Raw genomic sequence first — 12,661 nt, forward strand, 5'->3', positions numbered from 1 at the left:
TGTGACCAGGCTAAAGACAAGGAGCATTATCTCACTTCTCTGCATATCTGGCTGTGGTTTTTACAAGCAGAAATATTTCAAAATAAAAAAGTTTAGCTTAAATCCTGACGGAAGATTAACGGCTCATTTAAATGCATTTAGTATATTGTGGTTGTGAGGATTTTTTTTACATGGTTATTGAGAATTTTCAAAGCTTCAGTTGCATTTACTGCTGTGTAGTGAGTAGTATATTGTTGGTATTAATGTGCGATGAATGTTGATGAACCTTCAGGGTTACATAAGCACAGCAGACGTCATGTGATAACAATGTCCAGAAACGCTGCTGACTTCTCGGGACTCAAGCTCATCTGAACTGGCCTGATACACAGTGAAAACGTGTATTGTGATTTGACGAGTCAACCTTTAAGATTGTTTATGGAAATAATGGATGTTGTGTTTCTCGGGCCAAAGAAGAGACGCACCATCCAGACTGTTAACAGCACAAAGTTCAAAAGTCAGGGTCTGTCATGGTGTGGGGGGGGGGTATAAGTGGGTAACCTGCACATCTGTGAAAGAACCATTAACACAGCATATTTTGGAGCAACATATGCTGCCTTTTAGACGCCGTCTTTTTCAGGGACGTCCATGCTTATTTCAACATGACAACACCAAGAAACATTCTACATGTTATAACAGCGTGACTGCATAATAGGAGAGTGTGGGTGCTACACTGGCCTTCCTGCAGTCCAGAACTTTCTTCTTTTAAAATGTGTCACATTATTAAGCTCAAAATATGACAACAATGCCCTGTACAGTCACACAGCTTCAGACTTGTATAACAGAACGGATCAGTTTGTGTCTCCAGTCCCCAAATGATTATTTAGTGCTGTTTAAAGAAAAGGTGATGTAACACAGTGGTAAACCAGCTCCTGTCCAAACTACTTTAGAATGTGTTGCAGGCATCAAATTTGGAATGAGTGTATATTTACAAAAATCATACTTTCATGAGCAAAAAAATACAAATATTGTGTTTTTGTACCGTTTTTCAATTTAATACAGGTGAAACAGAATTTACTAATCACTGTGTTCTGTTTTCATTAGCTTTTTATATAGTGTCACAACTTTTTTGGAATTGGGTTTGTACATTTTTAGCAGTATAATATTACACACTACTGTAAGTTCAAGATTATTTTATTTAAGAATGGTTACCTTATTCAATCTCGTTCAGAATTTTTACGCAATTGTAAGTAATTAATGGCAAAAATAGGCACAAAGAGTTGCTCATCAGGTTATAATGGTTACTATACATGGTTACAGTTATGGTATTTGTCAGGCCCTTTTTGCTTGTCACATCTGGTCTTACTTTAGTGATTTGAGATGGTACTTAATGTTATTTAGAATCAGGGGTGCCCAAACCTTTGCATATGAGTGTACAGTCAGTTACCACAGAGAGTAATGTTCATGCATTTCCCTGCACTTAGCAAAATAACAGAAAATCTGCTGACTCTAAAGACACTTACAATAAAAGGCAATGGGCAGTTGCTAAGTCCATCCCAGCAGTTTCTATTGTAAGCATGTTTCAAAACAGGTTTCCTGTTCAAATGCAGAAAAATTACAGCAGTAATTAATATATATGTATTACAGATCAGGGTAAAAAAACACAATGAAATATTTTAGGCACAGTGGTGGCGAACCGAGACTATTAGATCCAGGCCTTCAGTTCTGCACAGACTGACACAGCGTCTGAATTCCTCCAGTCAGGAGGTCCTCAGAGGGCTTTTCCAGAAGCACCAGCAAATCTGTATTTCCAACAATGAGCTTGGCAGAAATAACAAGGCGACTGGCCTGTCATTGTTTTATTGATGAAAATGAACATAAATAAAGTACAGAATACAGTCTGAACAGCTGGGTGGAGGAAATGTTCTGTTTTAAAGCCAACAATAAAGACAACAGGCACTGAGAACAACATGAAAAACAAAAACTGCAAAAAAGAATGAACGAACGAGAGAGAGAGAGAGAGAGACATAACCTTACACACCTCTCCCACCTACTGCCACCTGGTGGTAAATGAAAGTACAGCAGCGGCCTCAGCACCTGCAAAACTTCATGAAACTCAAAACCTCTGACGTTAAAGCTGCCCAGATTACTGGCCAATACATGCACCCCCAAACCCCCCCACACAAACAAAATTACCTTCTTTAATGTACTTACAAGAAAAATGAAATCGCACACTCAATTATTTAGAGGACAGAAAACTGTCCCACTCCTGCCCTCTGAACTGAACTGAACTTCTGATAAACTGGTGAAACTCACTGGCTGCATTTGAACGAATAGCGTGAAAAACAAAATGGTTTTAGCCATAATAAAAGCTCTTAAAATGCCTTCATTTGTTATGCTGTAACAAGCTTTACAGAACACTGGAACAATGGGATAAAACATCCCCATTCAACCTGATAAGAAACTGTATTTTATATTGGCTGAATGAATAACTGGCTCTAAATGTAGGTATTGTGATATAAACTGAGTCTGTTCTACAGTTTCTCATTAGGCTGAATGAATAACCGACTCTAAATGTAGGTATTGTGATATAAACTGAGTCTGTTCTACAGTTTCTCATTAGGTTGAATGAATAACTGACTCTAAATGTAGGTATTGTGATATAAACTGAGACTGTTCTACAGTTTCTCATTAGGCTGAATGAGATCTTAGCAGTGCACTGTAAAGCTCCAATCTAGCAACAGTAGCTATGAAAAAAACGTGGAAGATGGAATTCACAATTTATAATTTAATACTGCTGCAATGTTTATAAAAATATTGGAGAGGTTAACGTTTGTCAATGTCCTGTAAATATTAGATGTTATATTTTGTCAGTAAGCTCAAGGTACAAACGTCAGAGAGCTAAAAAAGTCAAATGGTAACAATTTAAAATAGCAACACAACCAAAATTAGATTAATAAAAAAGCAAAATAAGAGCAAAACAGACAAGACAATTTGTTTTTTCTTTATCTTTTGGAAATTGATATTTGTTGCCTTTTCACTTTTATGTCTATTGCAATCCACCTCACCTTAAGGAGGAATGTCCTAACAGAATTCCTTAAAAATCAGTTCTTTGTTGTGTGTGATTCGTTTAATAAGGACTTACAGGAGAACAGCATTAAGTACAAGAATAAACATTGAAATTTCAAATGCAGCCAGTGGCTCTAACCCTAATTATTCACTACTGCCACCTGCTGGACACACACTCTGATAGGCGGCTCAAAACACCAAATATAAGCAAATAAAACAAGATTCGATCGTTGTATTTTCCTTCAGAAGTTCGAAACATATAATATCACGGTATGACACGTATATAACATTCTTATATGCATTACAACATGTTCAAAATGCTTCCTCAGTCCAGCACGGCTAAGATCTCACAGATTGAGGAGAATTACGACAAAGGAACGACTGACAGGTGAGAAAATTTCACCTTGTAAAGGGACAGCAGGTATTTTTAAAGGAATAACCCAGAATTTTCAACCCAGTCTCTGTCTGCCGCATCTGGAGTGCAGTGGTCGACTATCACAGACAGTAAATCTCAATGCTCAGTCAAAAACATTGAGCGAAAGGCAGTGATGCACCAAAATTCTTGACCAAACCCGAACTTCAGGACAGAGTCGTGCAAAAGCTTTTTTATATCATTTTCTGGTTGATTTATGCTCTTGAATTGGTGTAGTAATGCTGACAATGCATCAAAGCCAATAATAACCATGTTGAGAAAGAGAACTGAGAGAATTGGAGTACTAATTTAATTTTAAGCAATTTGCTAAACAATATTAACTATTAAAGTAAAATTATGAAAATATGATTCTTTATGGTTTTCCAAAGGCATCTAAAGCTGAAACTCCAGAGCTTTTCTGCTATGATGACAGAAAAAAGCTCATTTTTAAGCGAACAGATGTCTAAAGTTTCTCCAGCAGGGGGCGCTATTGGCACATGAGTCTCTTAAGTGAAGAAACAGTCATGAACCCACACCAGCAGGATCCAACCAACGTATGTGTTTACAGTAACAAATTTCAAACCCAGAGGTGAACAGGTTTGTTACCAAACGATATCGAGTAACTCGGTGTGATTTATGAGATTTACATTAAAGAATATCTTTCAATCAGTTAATGCTAAAAAGTCTGCAAGTTAATGAACACAGGCTACGTTCACATTACAAGCCTCATTGCTCAAATCTGATTTTTTGCTCAAATCCGATCTCTCTGACATGACGGTTCAAACTCATTTAGGTGAGTGGCTCAAATCTGTCATTAATGTGAACAAACCAGCATCCTACCCAGTAACGTCAACACAAACTAACGAGCAGAACGAGCTTCGCTGAGAAGATAATTAACTCTGATCAGCTCTCAGCTTCATTATTAGAGCGAGACGAAGGAGAAAAAGGTGAGATGAGCTGCTTTTCCACCGTTTACAAGCTTTAACTTCTGTTTGGCGCTGTTGCCATGGTAACGCTGAATGATGGTGCACGCACAGTGGAAAGAAAGCACATGGATTCCGATCTGAGCATCACATTAAGGTCGCATGGCCACAAATCGGATACGTATCCGATCTAGGACCACATATGAAAGTGGCTCAGGTCAGATTTGAAAAGATCAGATTTGTGTCCACACAGCTCTGAAAACATCAGATCTGAGTCACATTAGGGCAAAAAATCAGATTTGTGCCACGTCAGCCTGGTAACGTGGACGTAGCCTTATAGACTTTGTGTTTCACTGTCAATGCTCAAACTGAATGTGTCGCCGCTGACCAGTGCAGGACAGCGAGGTAAACAAACAGCAGTTTCAGTCTTCTTTCTCTTTCTTTAAAAAAACAAAAGCGGGGCCCCCCCTCAACCATTTTCAGCCAAATGTTTTCAGTGACTGAAATTTTGGTGCATCCCGAGCTAAAAGGGTTTCTAGTTCATTTACGTCGCAACAGTCGTCTGTGCTAATCAATCATACACTACAGAGGTCACAGAGATGTTAGATGGCTTCTGCTTATCAGTCGTTAGTTACTGGCCCAATGCTGGGAATACAGCTAACAACCCATCATATCAGAACAGGAATTAAAGTCCATTTTTGACCCAAAAGCTGTCCGTGTCCCAGCCTGAGGACTATGGTCTTAACATCACTGTAAAGTTACAGCCAGTGGACAGCATTCATTCTAACTTACAGCTTCTTCTGGAAAACTACTGTTCCTATTCACCTTAGCAGTCGACTCTGAGGTCAAGTTAAAGTGGACTGAAGACTGAAAATCACAGTTTATTTTTTAAAAACTAAGTTCCTTCTGTATATTTATGAGCAGAGATATTCCAGCCCTGCTCAGAATGATCCTACAAGCAGAGCTCATGAATATCCTGGAGTGTCATGAATGCACTTAAGTGATGAAACAAACACAATGTTCATGTTCACACAAACACACACACACACACACACACACACACACACACACACACACACACAGACTGACATCTTTTGGCCTACACAGGTTTATGCTTGATCATACCATGGATACTGTGGTATGTTTATAAAGAATGTTCTGATCTTATGATTGTTTTATTTATATTGTGCAATTGGTCTTTTATAATTGATTAAAAATACTACCTACAGTACATCTTTATGCGTATTTGTGGTAACACTTAAACTCTGCTACATAACACTGACATAACCATGCTATAAACATGTTATTGCAGATGATGTCCAGTAATATAACAGATGATGTCCAGTAATATTACTTGAAGGGTGTTTTTCATTTTACATAAACACTTCATAACATGTTCATGAATGTTTTAATCGATATAATGATATTAACATGGACTGCTGTGTCATTTTACTGAGAGACGTTTTCATAATAAAATTTTAAAAATATTTAAAAAGAAGTTGAAAGTATAGGCGATACGTGCCACAGTGTCAAAGCGCAGGTCATTTTTGTTTTGGCTGTCCAGAAATGGACATTTCACTTAGAATAATATGTAATAATAATAATAAATAATGAGGACTTTTATTTTTGAAAAATGTCTCTCAGTAAAATGACACAGCAGTCCATATTAATATTGTGTAAAACGTACACTTTATGAATGTCTAATTAAACGTTCATGAACATGTTACGTGTTTATGTAAGATGCTATGAATGCATTATAGACACCCTTCAAGTGAAGTGTTACAACAGGGTCATATCACTATTGCCAGTAATTGTCTTGACAGCTGTCATAACTTTTGATGTCAAGACAGCCATTTAGTACACTAGTACACACGCTGTCACAGTATCAAACGATATGATTCCTTAGCAGTGATGGTTACAAGACACTGTAATATTCTGTTATACACTGTTATGTTACACTCATGGCTGTCACATGTTTACGACATGGTTATGTCACTGTTATGTAGCAGAATCCAAGCAAAATGTTACCGTATTTTTTCTCATCGCGTCAGTTTTCTAGCTGTACAGTACACTGAGTTACAGTCGTAACAAAGAGAAGGCAACTAGCAGCCTGCAGCTTATGGCTTAAGATCTTCTTTAATGCAGTAATTAAATGACAGGTTGTGCTAAGTACGCAGTGTAGCAGGAGCCTCTCGTCATCCTATATATACAGAACAAGCTAAATATTAATATCAAGAAATTAAATTCTATAAAAAAAACCTTAAATAGCCTAGAAACCGTAATGCATTTGAATCCCGCAGTGTCATATTTATGTATGAGCGTTAACTCTTTCATGTCCAATAACTAAATTCATTATTTTACTGAAAAATACTGCAGAATCTCATGATTTGTTATAAATTTGGTCTAGTTACACCTAAAGTTACACCTAATCTACATATACCTCATATAATTTTTTGATTTCACAATATTTTCATACTTTTATTTGGATTTTCTAGTGTTTTGTTGAAACTCTCATTTTATTACAGGCATAATTTAATATATTATATTTAAGTGATAAAAACTCATTTTCGAGTCGGTGAGTCTGATTGGAGAACACCTGCACTAAAGAACATTTGAGATTTCAGATATGGACGCGTTAAAGAGTATTTCCTGTTTTGGACTGTGCTGTGCTGTTCCACCTGTGCTGTGATGATTGATTTTATTTTTTAAGTAAAAATTCAATAACATCAAAGTGAGATTCATCTGTGTGACTTTGTTCATGCAGATGTTTTGAGATTCCCAATTAGTGTATAATATTCTGATATTCCTTTATTTCATCAATTGTGTATCAATATCACACACACGTTATCTCACTGCATAGTAAATAAATCAATAAAAACATTAATAATACAGTTGATAATATGTAGGCTAATGTAGGCTAAGTTTAATTTATTAATTCTAATTAATTAAAATTAAAAATGTATCTTTACACTAAACTCATTTATAGATATTACTGTCTAATCATTATTAGGGCTGGGTATCAAAATTCAATACTTTTATATGTTACAGTACCAAATGAATTACTTCACTAATACAGAATAGTGACAATGATTGTTATAATAGTGTTATAACAGTGTATGTCTGTTATTGACATCAGTGCTTCTTGATTTGTATTCAGTAATATTCCCACTTCCAGCACTGCACACTCATTTCTAGGTTAAGCCACACCCACTTTCAGTTTGTAATAGTCCTCTGTTGTCCTGTTGTCATGCTGTAGTTGGTGTTACGCCCATATAAGGAACACCGGAGCTGTGCTGTTTTTCTTTATGGGAAAAATAAATGGAGTTTTCAGCTGTTGCGCCCTGCGCTGAGCAAAGAGGCTGATTTATTCTGCCGTACGTACTTTTTTCACCTGCAAGTCACTGGATCCCATGAATTACCATTTTTTAAAGCCAAACGACCTCATAATTCAGAGGGTCGAGTGACAGTAAAGGGAAAATGAACACCGGCCGAAACGTTTTTCCTCATAAAGAAAACCTGCTTGAGTTCCTAATACGGACATGGACTCCAGAACGATGCGCAATTTCTGAGGTATATTTTTAAAAAAGGGCATCAGAAACAGTACAGCTCAGGAATCGGTACTGAATTAAAGATATTAGTATTGAAAAGTTATTGAGCGATACCCGGCCCTAATCATTATTGCTTTCAGATATTTATCTTGTTCTCGATTTTTGCTTAAAGCTGCATCAACAGAAGCAAATTTACTCTCACTACAGCAACGACTTTAATGAAAAGCAGACAGACGGTAGATGTACTAATCTCTTGACTTTCAGCTATTGCACTGTTCTCCCAATATAAGCGACTATATGAAGTATAAAAGCTGCAGAAAAACAATAACAACAACAATAATAATAACAATAATAATAATAATGATGCTCTAAAAGGCATGCAAAAAGAGACCGAAGAGTACATAAAGACACACATGGTAACAAACACACACGTATAAACTCACAGAGGCACATACATCACGCATGACACACACTCACACACACAAACACGGATATTTGGTCTAAAGTAAAAGAGTAAGACATTCATGAGAAGCAGCCGTGTTGGTGTTGTAAGTGGAGAATTCTCACAGCAGCTAAACTGCACTACCAGAACCAAATCAGCGTTTACAGAACAAACAGGACACACGTCAACTAAAGCAGCCTCTGATTCCTGTCCGAGCTGAGGTACGAGTGTGTGAGAGAATGGAGGAGCGTCCACGGACCTCTACCTCTGAACCTGACTCCTCTGAGTGCGGATGGACAGAGAGGAGGCTGGCTTTGGTTTGTAATGTTGCTCTAAGTGTCGTACGGTTACCTCTGCTTCTGTTCCTGCGATTATCTGCTGCTACAGTACTGTAAAGGTTGTTTGTCAGGTTTCCACGGCGACTCGTGCTGCTGTGTGAGCTAAATGTTCGAGTTGGTCATGTTAGTGATCCATCCGACGGTAGTCCGCTCCTCATGTTGTGCGTCTGGGCCGTTGCTATGGCGAATTTACCGGGGAACCTTTCAGGCTGTTTAGAGCCGCGTGGATCCGGAAATGAAGTCGAGACTCCATGGAGTAGTCCTTATAGTTCAACCTGCAACAAACAAACAAACAAACAAATAAACAAACAAACAAACAAACTGAGACTCCGTAGAGTGGTCCTTATAGTTCAACCTGCAACAAACAAACAAATAAACAAACAAACAAACAGATAAACTGAGACTCTATTCAGTTATTTTTTTAGCTCAACCTGCAACAAACAAACAAACAAACAAACTAAAAGTAATCATTGCAGTTCAACCTATAAAACATAATAAATAATTCACTGAGTCGGCTGTATTTCTGCACACGGAGCGCTAGAATTGTAGGTTTGTTATTTTTATCAATTGGATTATCAAACGTATATTGTGTGTGTTTGTGTCTCTGCATTGTTTTAAGGCTTCATGCACTGTGTGTGTGTGTGTGCGCGTGTGTGTGTGTGTGTTGACTCACTTGGCGTCCTCTATGTACCGCGTTGCCTTGGCGACGTCTCCCTGCTGTTTGTACAGTAAGCCCAGCTCATAGAGGGTGAAAGGGATCAAGTAGTGATCATAACGGATACGCTTCTCACTGCAAACACACACACACACACACACACACACACACACACAAATACATACACATTTTCCCATATATCTTTCTTGTATTTTATGTCCCCACTTGAGGGTCACTTAGCATGTTTGTTTTGTTTTCTGTACCAAAAACTTTACAGTAAGTTATAATTTTTATAAATCAAAATTGTTTCATTTCAAGAGATTAAAAGTTTAATTAAAGACTGTTATATGTAAATGACCTCTGTTCTCATTGGCTGCTCTATCTTGTGCCTCATTCAGAAAGCATGCCTGAACACCTTTCTAACAGCATGAGTGGGCGGGGCTAAACTATGACATCACAACGGTAGTGAATTCAAAATGAGCTGTTTTTCAGCTCAGTTTCCATTTCTGCACTGTGGAGTGAACGGTACGATTTAAAACTTTAACACTGCTCGCATATTACAGCTCTTATTAAAAAAACGAATAAAAAACTGTCGTTTTCATGATGTGGAGCTCTTTAATTACAGCTATCATGTATTTCTCACCTCGAGAGGACCTGTGTGAAGCACAGCTCGGCCTGCAGTAACCTGCCCAGGTGCTTCAGACACAAACCCTTCAGCATCTGCACCAGACACTGGTCATCTGGGTGGAACTCCGATGGGTCTGACCCCACACACACACACACACACACACACACACACACACACACACACACACACAGTCATTTTCAGTTTAGAGTCTAGATATTTCTTATGTATTTAGTATACTTGCAGTATTTTGCACAAACAGTGCTGTGCAAAAGTCAGAGCCCCCCTTTATTTATTTAATTTCCAGTCAAATCAGCCATTAAGAACAAGTTATTTATTTTAGGCAAAGAGTCTCTCTTCACCTTCATTCCAGCCTCCATTATTTTCAGGAGACTCACTTTCAGTTCCTCAAAGATTCTGCAGACACACCTCCAAAGTTCAGTCTTAGAAGCTGGTTGATCATTTTCTGAAGTAATCAAACATTCAGTGGTGTTGAGGTCTGGACTCTGGGGTGGTCAGTCCATTGTTAAGCTTCTTTGTTTGATGTGTCCGTCTCCTTTTCTCAGTGAGTGAGTTTCTCAGTCAATAATTCGATCATAATCGGATTTCTGCAGGTATCTGATTATTCAAATGGTCATGTAATCAGCACGCTCTGATTTCTTAGATTGGAGTAAAGTCTAGAAATCTGATTAAGAAATCTCATAAAGAGGCTGGATTTTGGCTCAGTAATCAGATTTCTCAGTGCATGTAAACTCTTACTCTGATTTCTTTCGGATTTCTCAGTCTGAGCATGTGCAAAAACAGACGGTGGTACTTGTTGTAGATGTTGTATGTTCATATTTTCAGGTAAACTGGCGCGATGTTTTAAAAAAAAAGCTGCAGTATAAAGTTTGAGTTTTACATTACGTTTCCGTCTCGTCTTCTTCTGTGAGTTTATTGGCCGATTGCAAAGCAGAAATCAGATTACTATCTGACTCATGTAGACCCAGAATTTCCCCATTATCTGATTACTCAAGTGCATGTAAATGCGTTGAACAGATTACTGACAAAATCTGATTTTCTGCAGTTATCGGATTATTAGGTGCATGTGAACGGACTCAGTGAGGCTTCTTGACAGCTACACATCCTTTCAGACCCACAGCGCTGAGTTTGGAATATCTTACATCTAATTTCATTTACATTTACAGCATTTAGCAGACGCTCTTATCCAGAGCGACTTAGAAAAATTTCCTCACAGGCGACTCCTGAATATTAAATATCTCACACTGAATGGCTGTTTTGCGTGGAAGTTAAATAAAAGCAGGGCGACCTCTGGCAGTCTGAACTCACTGGGGTCAGCGCGGAGCTCCTCCTCTGCTTTCTCGATGGTGATGAGTAAACTCTCGGTGGCATCCGCCCGCTTTCCCACGATAGTGAACCCGTTCCACACATACATCATTTCCTGTTACAACAGACGACTCAGTGTTAAAATAGGGCACTTCCTGTTGGTTCTACAGGCGTCGCTGTGAGTTTTCTGTGTTTGAGGAGAAGCTTTGTGAGAGTATGTGTGAGTGAGGCAACTCACCAGCGCAGGAATGATGAGCTTAACAGGTTTCGCTGCCGAGTAACGGCGAGACTTCCTGACTGCAAACTTCTCTGTAGGGATGGACTTACCAGCCAAACGCTGCTTCAGACCCTCGACCTGCCTACACACACACACACACACACACACACACACACACACACACACACACACACACATTATTAGTTAAATGCTGCTTTTGAACCTTTAAATTTCAAATGATTATTTTGTATGCACGTTTTTTGAGCCGGCAGCACCAGAACGGTCACATTTATTAATAATCACCTGATTGCAAATACTTAATCACATTTTATTCACACATCCTCTACAGCAGGGGTTCCTAGTCCCAGTCTGAAGAACTGCATACTACCATCTTTAAAGAGTATGTAAAAATCAGTACGCCGTGATTAGAAGCCCATTCATAAATATATCATGTATAGTACAGTACTATGTGGGTTTGGATGCAGCCCTGGTGACTTAACATGTCATTGGGTCACCTGGACTGGGACTGCGAACTCCCTGCTCTACAAGGAACTTTAATATGACATTTCGCAAACATTTAGTGCACAATTTCTATTTATTTGCTGAAAAAAAATATGTAGCACAACTTCTGCATAGACCACGTTATGTTTATTATTTTTCACCCCAACATGTTAAATGCAGCATATATAACAGTATAAATAACAGTAATTATGCATTAAAATGTGTAGAAATGTGTTTCTTGTCGAGGATGTTTTCACTTATTTGCACTTAGAAAATCAACACAACATGTAATTTGACCAGGGCGGCCAAACTTTTGCACGTGACTTTACGTGCGGGTAATATACATCCATACATACAGCCATGGGTGAACACACACACACACACACTGAGGCTCACCTGAATAAGTCCACCACGTTCTCGCCGGTCTTCTTCATCTCCTCCTCGCTCATCATGCTGAGGATGGCAGCTTTCTGATAGACGTAGATCGCCTGCAGCACAGAGTGAATTAGCTTACACTGAATGTGTGAGGCAAGTTGGTCCTCTTCCTTCTTCCTAATGTTCTCTCTGATTTCTTTTCAATTTGACACAACGTCTATAACATCATCCACATCTCATCTGCAGCTTCTAAC

The 12,661-nt window shown here is 38.4% G+C and overlaps 1 protein-coding gene across 1 annotated transcript in view; it reads right to left on the minus strand.

The window, feature by feature from the left end:
- Positions 1–1,820: 1,820 nt before the first annotated feature.
- The window catches only part of LOC118822203 (tetratricopeptide repeat protein 39B), a 30,210-nt gene continuing 19,369 nt past the window's right edge, over positions 1,821–12,661 (minus strand). The window contains exons 14-19 of the mRNA XM_036591143.1: positions 12,429–12,520; positions 11,553–11,673; positions 11,318–11,429; positions 10,007–10,124; positions 9,382–9,498; positions 1,821–8,983 (exon numbers count right to left, since the gene is read on the minus strand). Coding sequence (XP_036447036.1) covers positions 8,887–8,983; positions 9,382–9,498; positions 10,007–10,124; positions 11,318–11,429; positions 11,553–11,673; positions 12,429–12,520 — 657 coding nt within the window. The 3' untranslated portion in view covers positions 1,821–8,886. The remainder of the gene's footprint in view (positions 8,984–9,381; positions 9,499–10,006; positions 10,125–11,317; positions 11,430–11,552; positions 11,674–12,428; positions 12,521–12,661) is intronic.

The sequence above is a fragment of the Colossoma macropomum genome, unplaced genomic scaffold (genome assembly GCF_904425465.1).
Source record: "Colossoma macropomum unplaced genomic scaffold, Colossoma_macropomum, whole genome shotgun sequence".
NCBI lineage: Eukaryota > Metazoa > Chordata > Actinopteri > Characiformes > Serrasalmidae > Colossoma > Colossoma macropomum.